The 15,030-nt window shown below is 35.9% G+C and overlaps 1 protein-coding gene and 1 long non-coding RNA gene across 3 annotated transcripts; one reads left to right on the top strand and one right to left on the bottom strand.

The window, feature by feature from the left end:
* Window positions 1-4,202: 4,202 nt before the first annotated feature.
* LOC113767046 lies at window positions 4,203-7,126 on the top strand. 2 transcript variants are annotated; one of them, XR_003467844.1, is made up of 3 exons: window positions 4,203-4,365; window positions 6,041-6,149; window positions 6,651-7,126. It is a non-coding gene; the product is annotated as an uncharacterized LOC113767046 (long non-coding RNA). The 2 variants fall into 2 exon arrangements; XR_003467845.1 differs by having other exon boundaries at window positions 6,041-6,186.
* Window positions 7,127-12,915: 5,789 nt separating this feature from the next.
* Window positions 12,916-13,373, bottom strand: LOC113766721. Its single transcript, XM_027310883.1, has 2 exons — window positions 13,272-13,373; window positions 12,916-13,152 (listed from the first exon to the last, which is right to left on the bottom strand). Exons 1-2 carry the CDS (start codon window positions 13,371-13,373, stop codon window positions 12,916-12,918), a joined length of 339 nt encoding a protein of 112 aa, XP_027166684.1.
* Window positions 13,374-15,030: the final 1,657 nt, after the last annotated feature.

Genomic DNA, 15,030 nt, shown 5'->3' with positions numbered 1-15,030 from the left:
ACATGAATTTTGTATAATTTCAAAATATTGTGATATTTTTGAGTTGGATTTAAGATTATTTTTTGGTAGATATAATTGAAATTGAGATGAAATTTATTTGTTTCAACTTATAATTTTAAAAAATTATTTTTGAAAATCCAAAGTTATTCGAAAATATTAAACTTTTCATTATATAAAGTTTTAAATTAGTCTATTGCATGTCTTATTTTGTACATATATATATTTATATAAATTATTTTTTAAAAAAATTCATTGAACCAGGATTGAACCGATCCGACTGGTTGAACCTTGACCTGAACATTTCGCCGGTTCAATTAATCTAGTTTTAAAACATTGCTTGGAAGAGATCGAGGAAGAGAGAAAGAATAGAAAAGTAATAGAGAGAGTCTTGACTTCTGAGACGTGGAAATTAAGAACGTTTGAGCGAATGCGTAAAATTGAGGAGTAAGTTATCTAATTTGTGATTAAACCTGATACTACGTCGTTTACTTTCAAAACTTGGTCTTGGGATTGAATTAAACTGAAAACTACATTGTGGCATGAGTGTTATTGTTCTGGTTTCTATTTGCACCACAATTGTGCCGTAAAAAGTCAGGACTGTTGTGAAATTTGTGGCACAATGATGATTGTGCAGTTCATTTAAGGCAATTTTGCACCGTGTCACATGAAAAATGCGGCAATAACACTCCTGTTTTGTTGCAGTGCAGGCTGCATCTTGGACATGCATGTGTTAGGATGTTCCTACTAATCCGGATGATGAGGGCATCTTTGGTTACAAATTATCATGTTATAAATTATCATCATGGAAAAGCATTTAAGTTATGTTCTCCTAATAAATCATGTTACAAATTATCTTTGTACTTTGCTAGTTGTGCAGTTTTTAAAATTTCAAACTCAACTAACAAACTGTTGAAATTTAACTAAGGGACAGTAATAGAAAGATGTGCTTTTGTAGTTGATATGTCTTACTTTTTTTTCTAAACTGTGTGTAAGATTGGCCATGAGACCCTTGACATATAAAATATGATGGAGGAAATATTTTAAAAAATTGGTGGATTACATATCTAAATGCTCTCCAAGTAATTATCACAACCTAGAGAATTTGAGAGAATGTCAAATATTTTGTCAAATTCCTCAATTCAAACGCAGAGGTAATGAATTAGAAATGCAAAGCCTCATTAATGATCAACAAAATATTATCAAGAGTTAAAAAACTTTTTAATGGCCTTCAGGCCCAAAATCGACCATTATTCAGAGATATCAATCTTGTCAATATGTATATGTATCCCAACTTATTGCAGTTAGCAACCAATTCCAGAGTAGTTAGAGAAATCAGATTGGCCTTCCTTGACCGCCCAACTTGGCAAGGTGCCCCTTGAGAGGTACTTCTTCAATAGAGTTGAAAAGTGAGACTGGCTAGCTGTGGTTGCATGAGGGCAGTAAAAAAAATATATAAAGCGTAATTATAAAGACAAAAAGGGCAATAGCCTGATGAGCCATGAGAGACAGAGAAATTGATAATCTAGTTGTTGCAAATAGGAAGACAAGGCAAGAGGAACATAAACAAAATCTCCTCTTTCCCAGATTGAATTAATCTTCTAGAATTTTATATAGATTGTGCTTGTGTGAACTAAAAATTTGTTAACCAATTGTTCCTTAGTGAAAACGATAATCGTATCACGTTCTCGCTATTTTAGAACTGGAAAATGAAGAAACTCCACTTTTGTTTTAGATTATGAACTTTCTAAACAAAGCTATCTAATGGATGTGTCATTTCGAACGTTGATTTCGTAACTTCCCATATTGTTATTCTTAACTAGAGAGAAATGAGGAATCCGCTAAATAACCATGATTAATTCACCCTCATTGTCAGATTTAGGGTTTGAATTTTGGATCTCACAGTTGAGAGTAGGTTGGGTGTGAAGAAAGTTGGGAGGTTAAAAAAACAAACCATGATTAATTGACAAGTTATAACCATTAAATCAATAGATCCCCATAAACATGAATATTTTGGCACACCATCATATAATATTTTTCTAAAATGTAGAGTGAGCAAAAGGAGGGAAACTAAATGTGTTTGTATCCATATTTTTTCCGTCTTTTCATACCTTTCCATATTATAATCATAGATCTGATAATGTGTCATGTGGGTTTTTCGTCAAGAATTAAGAGATTGTAGTTTTGACGGTGATATTATGCCGGATGAGAAATTGTAGGAAATCTTATTTTTCTTTCTTTTTCTCATAGTGACATACTTTCTTTTTTTTTCCTTTTTTATTTATAGTTGCACATAGATTTAAGATTTAGTTGAGAATTTTTCTTGTGTTGTGTAAGGAATTTTACCTTTTTATTTAGTTTGTTTAACAATTTTTTCGCGCTTCTCCTTTAAGAAGAGTGAAGATGAACTAGACATTTTTTATTATTCCTTGCTTTGCTCTCAATTCTCCATCATGAAAAAAAAAGTAAGAAAACAAAGAAGATGATTGTTATGGTAAGTCGAAAAAAAAAGGAAAAGAAAAGTCCATAGGTTAGTTGTTTACAACCATCGGATGCATCTCTCTTTCTCCCTAACTCCATCTCAAACATCAGACTAGAAACATCTTTTTATCTTCTTCCTTTTTCAACCAATTTTCTCTCTTTCTATCTGCTTTCTTTTTCTTTTTTTTTTTTAGAGTTTTTTATTTCTTGATTAATTCTTTAGTTCTGCCATTCCTATAACCTTATTTTGCTGTCCATTTGATAGACTCAGGAAAGATGCACGAAAAACCCACAAGGAGAAAAAAATCCTGCTTTTCAGTTTGTGACCTTTGCTTTGAATTTGCCGATAATTTTTTCAGATTACTCTAAGTTTGACTTTCAAGTTTCTCATTTATGTGCTATTAACTGGATTTCACAATGTTTTTTATATGTATTGAATTTCTTAATTTTACCTTCCTTTTTATTATTGCCTTCTCAACACGAATTCCAGACGAATAAGTTAAATCGTCAAGACTCATTCTCCCCATACTTGATATTTTTGTCCAAAATAGTGGTTTTTGCTGTTCTATCTGCTCTGTGTTAATATGTCACACAGTTAGCAACCACTTATATAGCTAAATCTTTTGGTAATGTTGCATGGCATATATGGTATATAAGCATATAATAGCAACTACCTATGTAGTTAAAATTTGTAGACTAAACTTACTCCAACAGAATAATCATGATTAGGTAACTGTCCGATATACAATAATTGTGATTGTGAATATTATAACCTCACTAACCTATCATATTACTGGCGTGATGTATTTATTATATGAAGGCTAAAGTTTAGTTTACCAAATTAGAGTAACTATTACAAAAAAAAAAAAAAAAAACTTTGCATTCTAAATCGAGATACATATATTGCTTTTGTGTATTTTACCTCTGCCAACAGATTGAAAAGTAGTCATATTTACCAACTAATCCCATTAAATATGGGCACCTTAATTCAATGCATGAGGTCCCTTATTAACTAGAATTTCTACACTATGGATGAGAATTCTATATGCTTCTGAAAGGAACAATACATCAACTCAATATTAGTAGCTTCATTGTAAATTGTGTTTGGATCAGTCATTCTCCTTTCTCTTTTCTTTTAATCTATTCTTGGGCAGGATTCTTTATTTTTAACTCTGATTTCTAAAATAAAATGTTTTTCTTATAAAAGCTTTATCCTCCTCTTTTTGTTTTGCATAAAATTCCTATCTATGGTTTTGCAGATCTACTCTCAATGAAAGTGGGGACAATCTAAAAAATTGAGTGATAGAATTTTTAGATTGAGCTTATTAATCATTTCTTCAAGAATAACTAGCATGAGACGAGTTGAGGTAGTTAAATGAAGGGTTAATTCCACTTGGACCCCTCAAACTATGCCCTGAATCCCACTTAACTCCCTAAACTTCAAAATGGGACACTTAAGTCACAACAAAAAATTATTTCTTTCGTGACAAATTTTTCCTGACAACAAACTTATTTGTCAGAAAAATCACACCTTTTATGACAATTCGTCAAGCAAATATCCTTCAAAAGGCACTGCTACTTTAAACATATTTCCCTACTTTTGCCCACGTCAATTCGTCAGGAAAAGTTTTGGTTCTCCCACCATTTTTTCCCACCAGTTTTTTTCCTTTTGGACCAAAAAAGAATTTAGAAGGACATTAACTTGTAAAATAGAAACCGGGAAATAAAGAAACACTTTTTCCATCTCTCTTTCTTTTGGAGCAACGACGACAAAGAAACACTTCTCCAAATCTGTAACTTGTCTTCATCTCCAACAACAAAGAACGACAACGAACTCCGAACTTGTCTTCATCTCTTTCAACAAGAGAGACAACACGATGGTTTAAGGTGATGTAAAAATCAAATAATCCTTCAAATTTGTCTTGAATCGGTTCCCTTTCTCCAAATCCCCCTTCAATTTTGTCCTTAATTGGTTCCATTTTTTTATTTTTATAGTGGGTATTTTATTCATCTCTGCCTTTCTCTATTCGTCAAAACCTAGGAAGATGCTTCAGTTCTTGTGCCCGGGGATATAATCAGTATAAAACTTAGTGATTCTGGTTCTGATAACGATTTGGGGATGCTAATTGGGGATGCTTCACTATACAATTGAGTTCAATTGGGGATGCTAATGATTTGGTTGATTCTGGTGACGATTTTAGGGTGTCAAGGCTGCTAGTAGGGAAGTTCAATGCGTAGGTGCATTATTTGCTTTGTTCGAATTTCTTTTGGATTTTTGTATGCTTTAAGGATTTCATTTGTGGGTGTGATACTTGTGTTGATCTTAATCTTGATTTTTGGTGAAAAGGATTCTTTTTCATGTTCGTTGGCAAAAGCAATTTGGGAAGCTTCGATTGAACTTTGTGTTTCATTCTTTTTCATGTTCGCTCGTAGTTTCGGATTTTTGAATTTCGGCTCTGCTTGATCATGCTTTTTATGCCCATTCTTGTCACATTTCTAGTTTCTTGATTTTAGTTTGTTCTACTGTGTTAGTTTTTGTTAGTGTTTCAGATAAGGAAAATTGACGTTTTATTTTTGTTGTAAATTAACAATGTACCGTTTGTTTTGCTTTCGTGCTCATTTTCTGTATTTGCAACTGTTGCTAAAAAAATTGATTCATGTAATTGGCAGTGATTTATGTATCTTTTTGGTGTTGTCTTGGTGAATTGCTTGTAATAAGCATAGCAATCACTTGTTTTCTCGTTTTCTATGGTATCTATTCTAGATCTTCTTTCACATGTAGATATGGCATTGAGATAAGTTTCCGACTAAATGAGGAAAGGTGCAATTTTGAATGGTAAACCTGTGACCAAATTGCAAATCACATGCCAAATTATGAACTAGAGCTATAAGTTGGCATTTGCAGTTGGTAGTGGGTGTTTCTGCAGGAGTTGGGAGAATTTGATTCACAATTCTACACCATTTTAAAAGGCTATGCTACGTGCTCAGTAATTAGACTAGAGAGGATGATGAGTGCTAGAGCTTAGTGCAAGAGGATACTGCTCTATTATTTGTGATATAAGTAATTCTCAATCAACTTGCACAACGGTGATCTTTGTGCTAGTTTTCTAGTTCGAGTAAGAATAAGTACTTTGTAAAATCTGTTTTGCTTGGATCCAAGTTGTGAAAACAGATACTGTAGAAGACATTTTTCTGATTCTAGAAACTCAGACAATGTAGTTCAAGACACGGGTTCCATTGTTTAGTTTAAAACTGAGCACATAGAAATACTCTATCAGTTTAAGTCAGTGCAACAAGTTCCTTGTGTCACTCTACGAGTAAAGTTGTTCTTTCATAATATTGAGACTTGAGTCATTTTCTGATAAAGTATGAATAAGAAAAATAAGAGAGCATAGTAAACTTAGACTTGGGTACTCTCACTGAAAGGGCTGCTGAGAGAACATTCATTGAAATGTGATTGGCAAACAAATCCTACTGGTCAAGGTCCCCAAGTCTCAGAGTTTTAGATAAAGATATTTAGATTGTTTTTCATTGTTTGCTTTTGTTTTTCTTTATCTTGTAGATATGAGGAGGCAAGCATATGAAACCGAGGAAGCAGCTGCAATACCTATCACTGTGAGGCAGCTGGAAGCTGTAGTGAGGTTGAGTGAAGCACTTGCAAGAATGAGGCTGTAAGTTCAAGGATTCTGAAACTTGCCGATAACACATGTATGTTTAATGTAACTCGGTTGGCCTACTTTACTAGGATTCTGTGGTAGTCAAAGGAGCATGGTTTTATAATGGAATGATTGGCATATGTTGTCATTGGGCATGAGTTTGGCTTCTTGCATAGTACAATTAAGGTTTGGACTTGTAAGAAATTCTTAAGGTCGACAATTTAACAAAGTGGCAGTTTGTTATCTTTTGCAAAAGAACAAATTTAATTGCTAGATCTTAGCTCAAGTGGCTATGACAAATGAGTTTTAGTCTCTTTTTGATTTACTACGAGGTGCTCTGTTTTCTTTTCAGATTCCTAATGGTATATACAGTGATAATTTGTTGCACTTGTTTCAGTTGAATTAGTTTGTAATATGCAAGTACAAATAAAATTGACGAAATTTCATGGTTATTCGGTCATGTTCTTATGTTATATGGTCTTGTTGAACTTACTCTCAACATTTAAAATCACGCAGATTATTTCCGTCAAAGTCATTCACAATAAGCAGACTGGTCAGTCAGAGTGATATGGATTTGTGGAATTTAGTTCTCATGCAGCAGTTGACAAAGTCCTTCAGAGCTACAATGGTTCACCAATGCCAAATACAGAACAAGTCTTCCACCTTAACTAGGCAGCCTTTAGCATGGATAATAGTCTTCCTTATTTTATCCTTGTTGAGTAAGGACAGACGTATTTCATTGTGTAAGCATTTGGAAGTAAAAATTTGTTTTGTAATGTTCTTTATTCTTTCTGTAAACATGAAAGTAAAAATAAACTTCATTGTTTATAAATAATGTTATCAATATTTCGCAGATGTGTTAATGTTATATAACCCTGCGCTTGTGATAAAGAGGCCATTGTTTTGTCCTCCTGTTTTGTCATGTAATATTTTCTTGTCCTGTAAGGATATGGATGGATGTGGCTCTTTATTTATGTAGCTTCATATGATTATTTTGGTTCTGCTTGTGGGTTGTTTCATTTCTACCTTTCGTTGTCTTGTGTAAAAGAAATCAGGAGTGCTCCAATTCAAAGCAATTGCTTTTGAAATCAGGAGCAATTGCTTTTGAAAGCTGTTTGCATGTCCCATGCTCCAATTCAAAGTAATATGTGACGTATTCTTATTGTCTACTTTGTCTTGTCATTGCTGGTTTTTCAAATGAAGCATTAGTCTGCAATCTGCATGCACACACGGCACAACAGGAGTCTCTGTAGTTTAATTAGATGGTTTTAGATTCTTGACAATTGAAAATTTAGTGACAAAGTTCAGGGTCTTTCCCGACAAAGGCTCGTCAAGAATATGAGGTCTTTCCCTGACGACCAAATCATCACTATTACCTTTCCTGATGATGCGTCACGGAAAATGAAACTTTTCCTGACGAAAATTCCAATAGTTGTCGGGAAAACCTTTTGCCGACGGCGTATAGGTGACCAATCTTCTCTGACGACGTTGGTGTCATGAAAACTTTTCCTGACAAAACACGTACCTTTTCCTGACAAAAATTGTTGTCACTAGAAATCTTTTTTTTTGTAGTGAGTCCCTAAACAAAAAATACCGTCTCACTTAAGGATATATTTTGACAGAATCTGGGGTGTCGTCAGTTTTCCTAGAGCATGCAAACACGCTCTGTTAACCGAGACAAGTGACTGAAAAAGGCGAGGACATGAAGGTAAATTCACCTGTAAATACTAGTAGATTGAATGAAGAAACCATTTGCTTTGCTACATCCGTCTGAAAGGGGACGAACAGAACGGGAAGGATAGGAATAGGAAAAGCAAAAACAAAAAACAAAAATCTAGCATTGATCGGGATTCATGGCTGGTGATATGGGAAGGAAGACAGGGCATCGAAAGGCATCTGCAGTGAAGGCAAAAAAAGGGAATGTGAAGATGGAAACTGGTAAGAACCTTCTAAATTTCAATTTAATATTATTAGGTGGTTTGCAATTGCAATATGTTGATGGGTCGGGATTTGTATTGAGATAGAAAAATGATAAATAGACTGATGAAGTTAGGGATTAGTGAAAACTTAGGGTTTGTGAAAATATTTAAATATGTAATGTACTTACTTGAAAATTTTTTATTTAAAAAATGATCTGGAAATTTGTGATGTTGGAACCCCAATGCTCATTCGTTGGAATCCTAATGCTCCTCCATTGAAGACATTAGGGTACTGATCGTACAACTGGAGTATTTTTAAATTAATTTTTCTGATTAAAAAATTCTTGCTTTTAATAATAGATGGTGGTAATGGAGCAAATTTCGGTCAACCATTCACTTTGGAAATACACCATCAAGGTGAATTCACAGATCCTCCCAATATACAATACTTAGGAGGGTAGGTGGATTATATAGACGGCTGCAACCCAGACGAGTGGTCCCTGGTAATGTTGGATAAATGTGCGTGGAAACTTGGATACCCAAAAGACTCAGGTTTTTTATGGCACTGTAGAGTAGCAGGGATGCCATTGGACACAGGGCTGTTTTATTGCTTATGTGATAGAGATTGCGAGGTAATGGTGAATACATTACCAAATAATAGAGTCGCAGAGGTGTATCTAAGGGTTGTACCTGGAGCAATGAAACAGATGCCTCATACCCAGCAGGCATACAATGAAGCTAAGTCAAATCAACATAGGAAAGATGAAACCACACATGAGGGCAATAGTGACATTATGATATTAGAAGATTGGGGACCTGATGATGAAGTAGCAAAAGATGAAATAACAAAGAAAGAAAAAGCTGCCTTTGGAGAGTCGAGAGTTGACAATAGTAATGAAGTGGAAGGGGAACCAGTGGAGAAACATGACATCAATAAAGTTGATGTGAATGCTGAGAAGGGAAATAACAGTAGCAAAGATAGTGAAGCGCAACCTGCTGGAGGAAGCAAAAATGACAACCCAGGTGATGATCAACCCAAGGAGGCAATGGAAAATAATAATGGTGAAGGTGAAAACATGCCTACTGAAGAAAAACTAGAGGACTCAGACTATGAAATGGCAACAGACGAAGCTGATATCATGGATGAATGCATAAATGTTGGGCAACAATTCGGCTATAACCCCACAGAAAATGAAGCCGAGCCTTCTAACCCAAATGTGAAAACAAGGAAGAAAGTAGGCAGAAAAAAAGAAAAGGCAGTCGAAGACAATGGTTGTGAGGATGCTGATGGGATAAATATTGATGGCATGCAATCAGAATATGAATCAGATGCTTCTGCAGAGTTGAAGAGTGAAAGTGACTCAGATGAAGAATCTGGGCTCCATAGAAATAAGAGGCCTAAGTTTCCAGTTTTCAATGACAAAACTGATATGAAAAGTGCTAAATTTACTGTTGGCCAGCAGTTCACATCAGTGGTTATCTTCAGATTGGCAGTTAGAATACAAGCTATTATGGATGGGAGGGATGTTTACTTCACCAAGAATGACACAAACAGGGTGCGAGTGAAATGTAGAGGCTGTGGGTGGGAGATTGTTGGCTCAAAAATGCAAGGTGAGAGCACTTTTCAAATTAAAACACTGAGTGATGAACATAGTTGTGGTAGAGTATTCCATAACAAGAATATGACCTCAAGACTAGCCAGTAAATTGTTTCTAGATGAGGTGAGAAAGACACCTTCAATGAATGTACATGAGCTACTTACCAAAGTGACTGAAGAGCTCAACGTAGAATTTTCCTTAAAACAAGGATACAGGACACTGCGAAAAGTTAGAGCTGCAATTGAAGGGTCCCATGAGAAACAGTATGAATTGCTAGAAGACTTCTGTGGAGAATTGAGAAAAGCAAATCCAGGGTCTACTGTCTTTGTAGAGTCTGAGGTTGATGATGAAGGAATTTCTAGATTCAAGAGGTTGTATATGTGTCTAGAGCCATTGAAACGGGGATATTTAGCAGGATGTAGATGTTGGATTGGAATGGATGGGTGCTTCTTAAAGGGCCCTTACGGTGGACAGCTTTTGACAGCCGTCGGCATGGATGCGAATAATAAAATGTATCCTTTGGCAATAGCAGTGGTAGGAGTGGAAAATTATGATAACTGGAGTTGGTTTTTGGGATTACTTGTCCAGGACTTGAGAATTTCAAATTCAAAGAATTGGTGCATAATGACTGATAAACAAAAGGTAAATGAAAACTGAAATTAGCATCCTAGACTTACTAATTAGCTATTAAACCTTGTTGTCATATTGTAACTAACTATCTGCTTTTGACTTGGATTGGTATAGGGATTGGTCCAAGCAGTTAGAGACAAACTCCCGGAGGTTGAACATAGGTGTTGTGCTCAACATTTGTACTCCAACTTCAAACTCAGTCATAGGGGCTTGGCACTAAAAGATAGGTTGTGGAGATGTGCAAGGGCATCATATGTGAACGAGTTCAAATGTGAAATGGAGTTGCTTAGGCAACAATCTGAACTTGCACATCAATGGCTGGCTGACAAAGACCCTAAAACATGGTCAAGATCTCATTTTAGGGTTGGTTTGGACTGTGACATTCTGGTTAACAACATGTGTGTGTCCTTCAATGTCGTGCTATTAAAAGCTAGATCACTACCCATAATAGGCATGTTGTAGACCATTTACCTGTATTTATTGAGGAGAATGGAGATAAATAGGGAGGCAATGGCTAAACATGAAGGTTAAGTACCTTGTTGTCATCTTTGTTGATGTGTTAATGCAATGATTGTTAGCTGCCCTTATTTATAACTACAGTTGAAATTAACAAAATATATTTTGCTGTTGTAGGTCTCCTTTGTCCGAGAATTTTTGAGATACTTGAGAAAGCAAAAAAGGATCAATGCATGTGTATTGCCTCTTATGCGGGGACAAACAGGTATCAAGTATTTTGTCCCTTTGGTGAGCAATTTGTTGTTGATATGGCTGGCAAAACTTGTAGCTGTCGCAAGTGGCAACTGAGAGGAATTCCTTGCGGTCATGTTGTTGCATGCATTAATAGAAGGCATGAGCAACCTAAGCAACATGTATCTCACACATATTTGAAGACTACTTATGTGGCAAGTTATGAGCCCATCTAAATCCTATCAATGGCCAAATTTGTGGGAGCACATTAATTTACCACCAATGAAGCCTCCCAACTTTGGAAGATCACCTGGTAGACCCAAGAAAATGAGAAAAAAAGGGTCCAGGTGAAGAGGCAGCAACTTCTAAATCATGTGTCAATCCAAATAAACCTCACAAAGTGAGCAAGGTTGGCACTAAGATGAGCTGCAGTTGTGCAAGAAGTATGGCCACAATAAGAGAAGCTGCCCAGCTAATAAGAAATCTGCCAATGAAACAGGTGCTACCCAGCAACCTGTTACTACACAAGATGGGATGCCTAGTATGGCACATGGTGCTGCAGGAGATGAACTCCAATCTGGCTTCCCTTCTAACAACAATTCAACTGCTCAAGAGCCATCTAAGAGTGGGTTAACTGCTGATGTGGGTATACCGAATCCCCAAGAGAGCATATCAAGTATGCCCCAAGATGAGCCATCCAATCAACCAACTGGTGCTGAAGGACAACCAGCTATTAAAAAAGCCAGAAAATGCTCATTTTGTCATAAATATGGCCATAGTAAAAACAATTGCAAATATTGACAGTGGACATTTAGAAACTAACTTGATATGACAGGAGAACTTGGCTTGAAAGGGGCTACTCACACAGGTGATAAGCCCTCTAACCCATATATAGAAGGTGCCAATACTGGTGTGATTGCGAAGGAGGCTACTGGTAGTACACACATAAGTCAAGTGGCTGAATACAATCTTAAATTTACTGCTACTTTGCCTAATCACTTTCTTATTCATTTGTTATTGTTTAATGAATGCAGTTGAACTCCAATGCTGCAGGTATAGTTTATTCCCACAGTCTCGGAGTAACAATGAACGCTCCAGAATCATACCTAGATGAGAGAAACACAGAGGACTTATCTGCAAATTTCCATCTTGCACAGGGACTGCCGCTAGCACCATTCACTTGGAGGGGTAATATGTGCATTAACTTATCTATGTTACAGAGGGTTGCAGGCCACCACAAGCATTCAACTGGCATTGACAATGTGCAGCTCCATGGAGATGGGAACCAACATGCTAGTTTAGGGAATTTAAATGCCAAGAACAAATAGGGTTGCTTTTGGCGTTAGGGAATTAACAGATTGCTTTTGGTGTTAGGGAATTACTTTTGGAATTTGCTACTGGTGCTTAACGATGAGCAGTTTTTGATAGTACTAACCACAACCTGCTCTATATTTGTAAATGGTGACTATTTTAGTAGTAACAGTTTACTCTTTTTTATTCGTGTAAGGCTAAGCTTGCCTTTTTCTCTACGAAATGCCCTGGTTGGTACCATGTTATAATGAACTTGATAAGACAATAGGGGACAATTTACAGGAACTATTGTATATAAATGCTGAGACATACTTCAGTTATAAATAGACTTCTAAAAGGATCATTTAAATACATCAATTTTACTTGTTAGGGACACTTAAATCCCAGGTTGGTACAAGGGTACACTTAGGCTCCACTAATAATGCATTACATCCGAAAGTAAAAGCTGATACTGCAAATTACATAACCAGCAAAAACACTCATCCATTGTAGTATTGCAGTATCAACACCAGAACCAACTTATGTACATAGTTCACTACACAACCTATTCCGAATACCTACAACTATGAAACTTGGATAACCTACCTCCTAATGACCTTTGATCCCAGCATTAGGCAAAAATAATAATTTCCCACATCATAGGGCAGCTTCTTCTCCAACTTCATTTTCACCTTTTGCCCCAGATTTGAAGAAAAAGAGCCACAGGAAAATGACACCCCAATGAAGCATCAAGTACATCTTCAACCTCCTCGCATTTCCTTGCTGTACCTTGGTCATCTCCTTCCACGTCTCGACCTCAGCTGCAATCTTGTTCTTGGACCATAACAATCCAGGTATTATTTCTTTAGACCTTTGACACATCTCAGGATCAACCTAGTCCCAATATTTACTGCCTCCCGATTCCTATTTCATACCACAATATCATCGAACTACTCACAAAACCACCTAAATTCCAACAGTAAGCCAAATTACAAAAACATCTTGTTCATTACCTTATACTGAGGACATTGCACAAATCGTCTTCCTGGGTTTGTGTCTGTCCATGATGTCATCAGTAGTGTTTGTCTTCCACAATTACAAGTTTCCCTGACCATCTGCCCTTATTTTGTCGTAGCGTGCTTCTTTTTCTTCTTTCTTCATTCTTCCCCTCCCCTTTGATGAGTCCCAATTTGTTCTCATTTTGATTAGGGCACATCCGACCCTTTTTATTATATGGATTTGGATCGGGTCATGTAAACACAATACAGGTATTAGTCATATGGCGGGAAACTTTCCCTCTCTTGGCTCATTTTATTTTCCTTTTTTTTGAAAATTTCATCTATGCCCTTCGGTTAATAGAGCGTGTTTGCACGCTCTAGGAAAACTGACGACACCCCAGATTCCGTCAAAATATTTCCTTAAGTGAGACGGTATTTTTTGTTTAGGGATTTAAGTGTCTCATTTTGAAGTTTAGGGAGTTAAGTGGGATTCAGGGCATAATTTGAGGGGTCCAAATGGAATTAACCCTTAAATGAATAAAGATCCATTAACTTGGTTATCATGTATATGAAATTGGTTGATGTGACTCTTAAAAAGATTAGCTTCTGTGTCTTGTTTTAGTTACATCGCTTGCAGCTCCATTAGTGACTCTGTGAAATGAATGACAATCTGGTGATACTATTTGTTCAAGAAATTGTACAAAATTTTTATGTTATTAAAGTTACTCGTGCAGCACTTTTTTAGTGAAATAGGCTGCAGTGATTTCACTTTGCCATTCGATTGTCTTTTGTTTTAGTTCGATTTTGTGCTCTACCTTGGTTTTTTTTTTCAATTGCTTTTCTGCATCTGACGCTTCATATTGTTCTTCACATTTCTTCATCTTGAATGTGAAACGTAGAAGTTCTAGTGTTCTATGACTAATGACCTTTTCTAGCATCTGATTAATATAATTAGTTGTTAAAACTTTAATCCCAGTCCTTGAATCTTTTCATGAATATTTTAATTGTTCTTAATTTGTTCAGCCTTCAGCTACAAGTAGCACCAATGAGAACTGGGAGAAGAGAAAGGAAGAAACTTGTAAATAGTCATATTATAGCACCAATGACAAATAAAGGAAGAGAAAGAGAAGAAAACCGTAAACAATTATATTTATTAACTTTATACAGTCGTTGAGATTTAGGTCTGATTTGAAATAGTGGACATAAGCCATATCTAAGTTGGAATTGGTCAGAATATCACAAAAACTCTTGTTCAAGCATTAAGGTAGACACTTATTAAACTATCCCATCAACCTTCTGGCTGTACTTTGTATGTGGATTTTTATTTTTTATGTGATAATACTACTTTTACCCTTTTCAGGCAAAGCACAGTGAAATTCAGGCTCTTCTTGCATTTCAAAATAAACTCAAATTCTATCATGTGTCATGCCTAATTAGTCAATTATTCTGATTTAGCTTTTCATAGCACCGTATTTATGTTCTGCAAACAATGCAAGTTTCTGCAAAACAAAAAAAAAATTGGGTTTCTATCAGACACTTATTAAACTAGCCCATCAACATCTATATAATCAGATTCTAAATAAAGCTTATACTACATTTTTATCTACACTTTATATGGGTGTGAGTGGGGAAAAAAATAGGGTTATTACTTATTACCATAAAAAAATTGAGTTGAACTGGCTCAGCTCGAACATTTTCAAGGAAGAACTGACCCGAAAATGAAATGCCCTGTCCGTTTGACGGCCCCCACGGTCATTTGATATCACAAAAATGA

Source organism: Coffea eugenioides, chromosome 3, assembly GCF_003713205.1.
Source record: "Coffea eugenioides isolate CCC68of chromosome 3, Ceug_1.0, whole genome shotgun sequence".
In the NCBI taxonomy this organism is placed as follows: Eukaryota; Viridiplantae; Streptophyta; class Magnoliopsida; order Gentianales; family Rubiaceae; genus Coffea; species Coffea eugenioides.
Note: the sequence above shows the minus strand (reverse complement) of the source record. Positions and strands in the feature narration are given on the sequence as shown.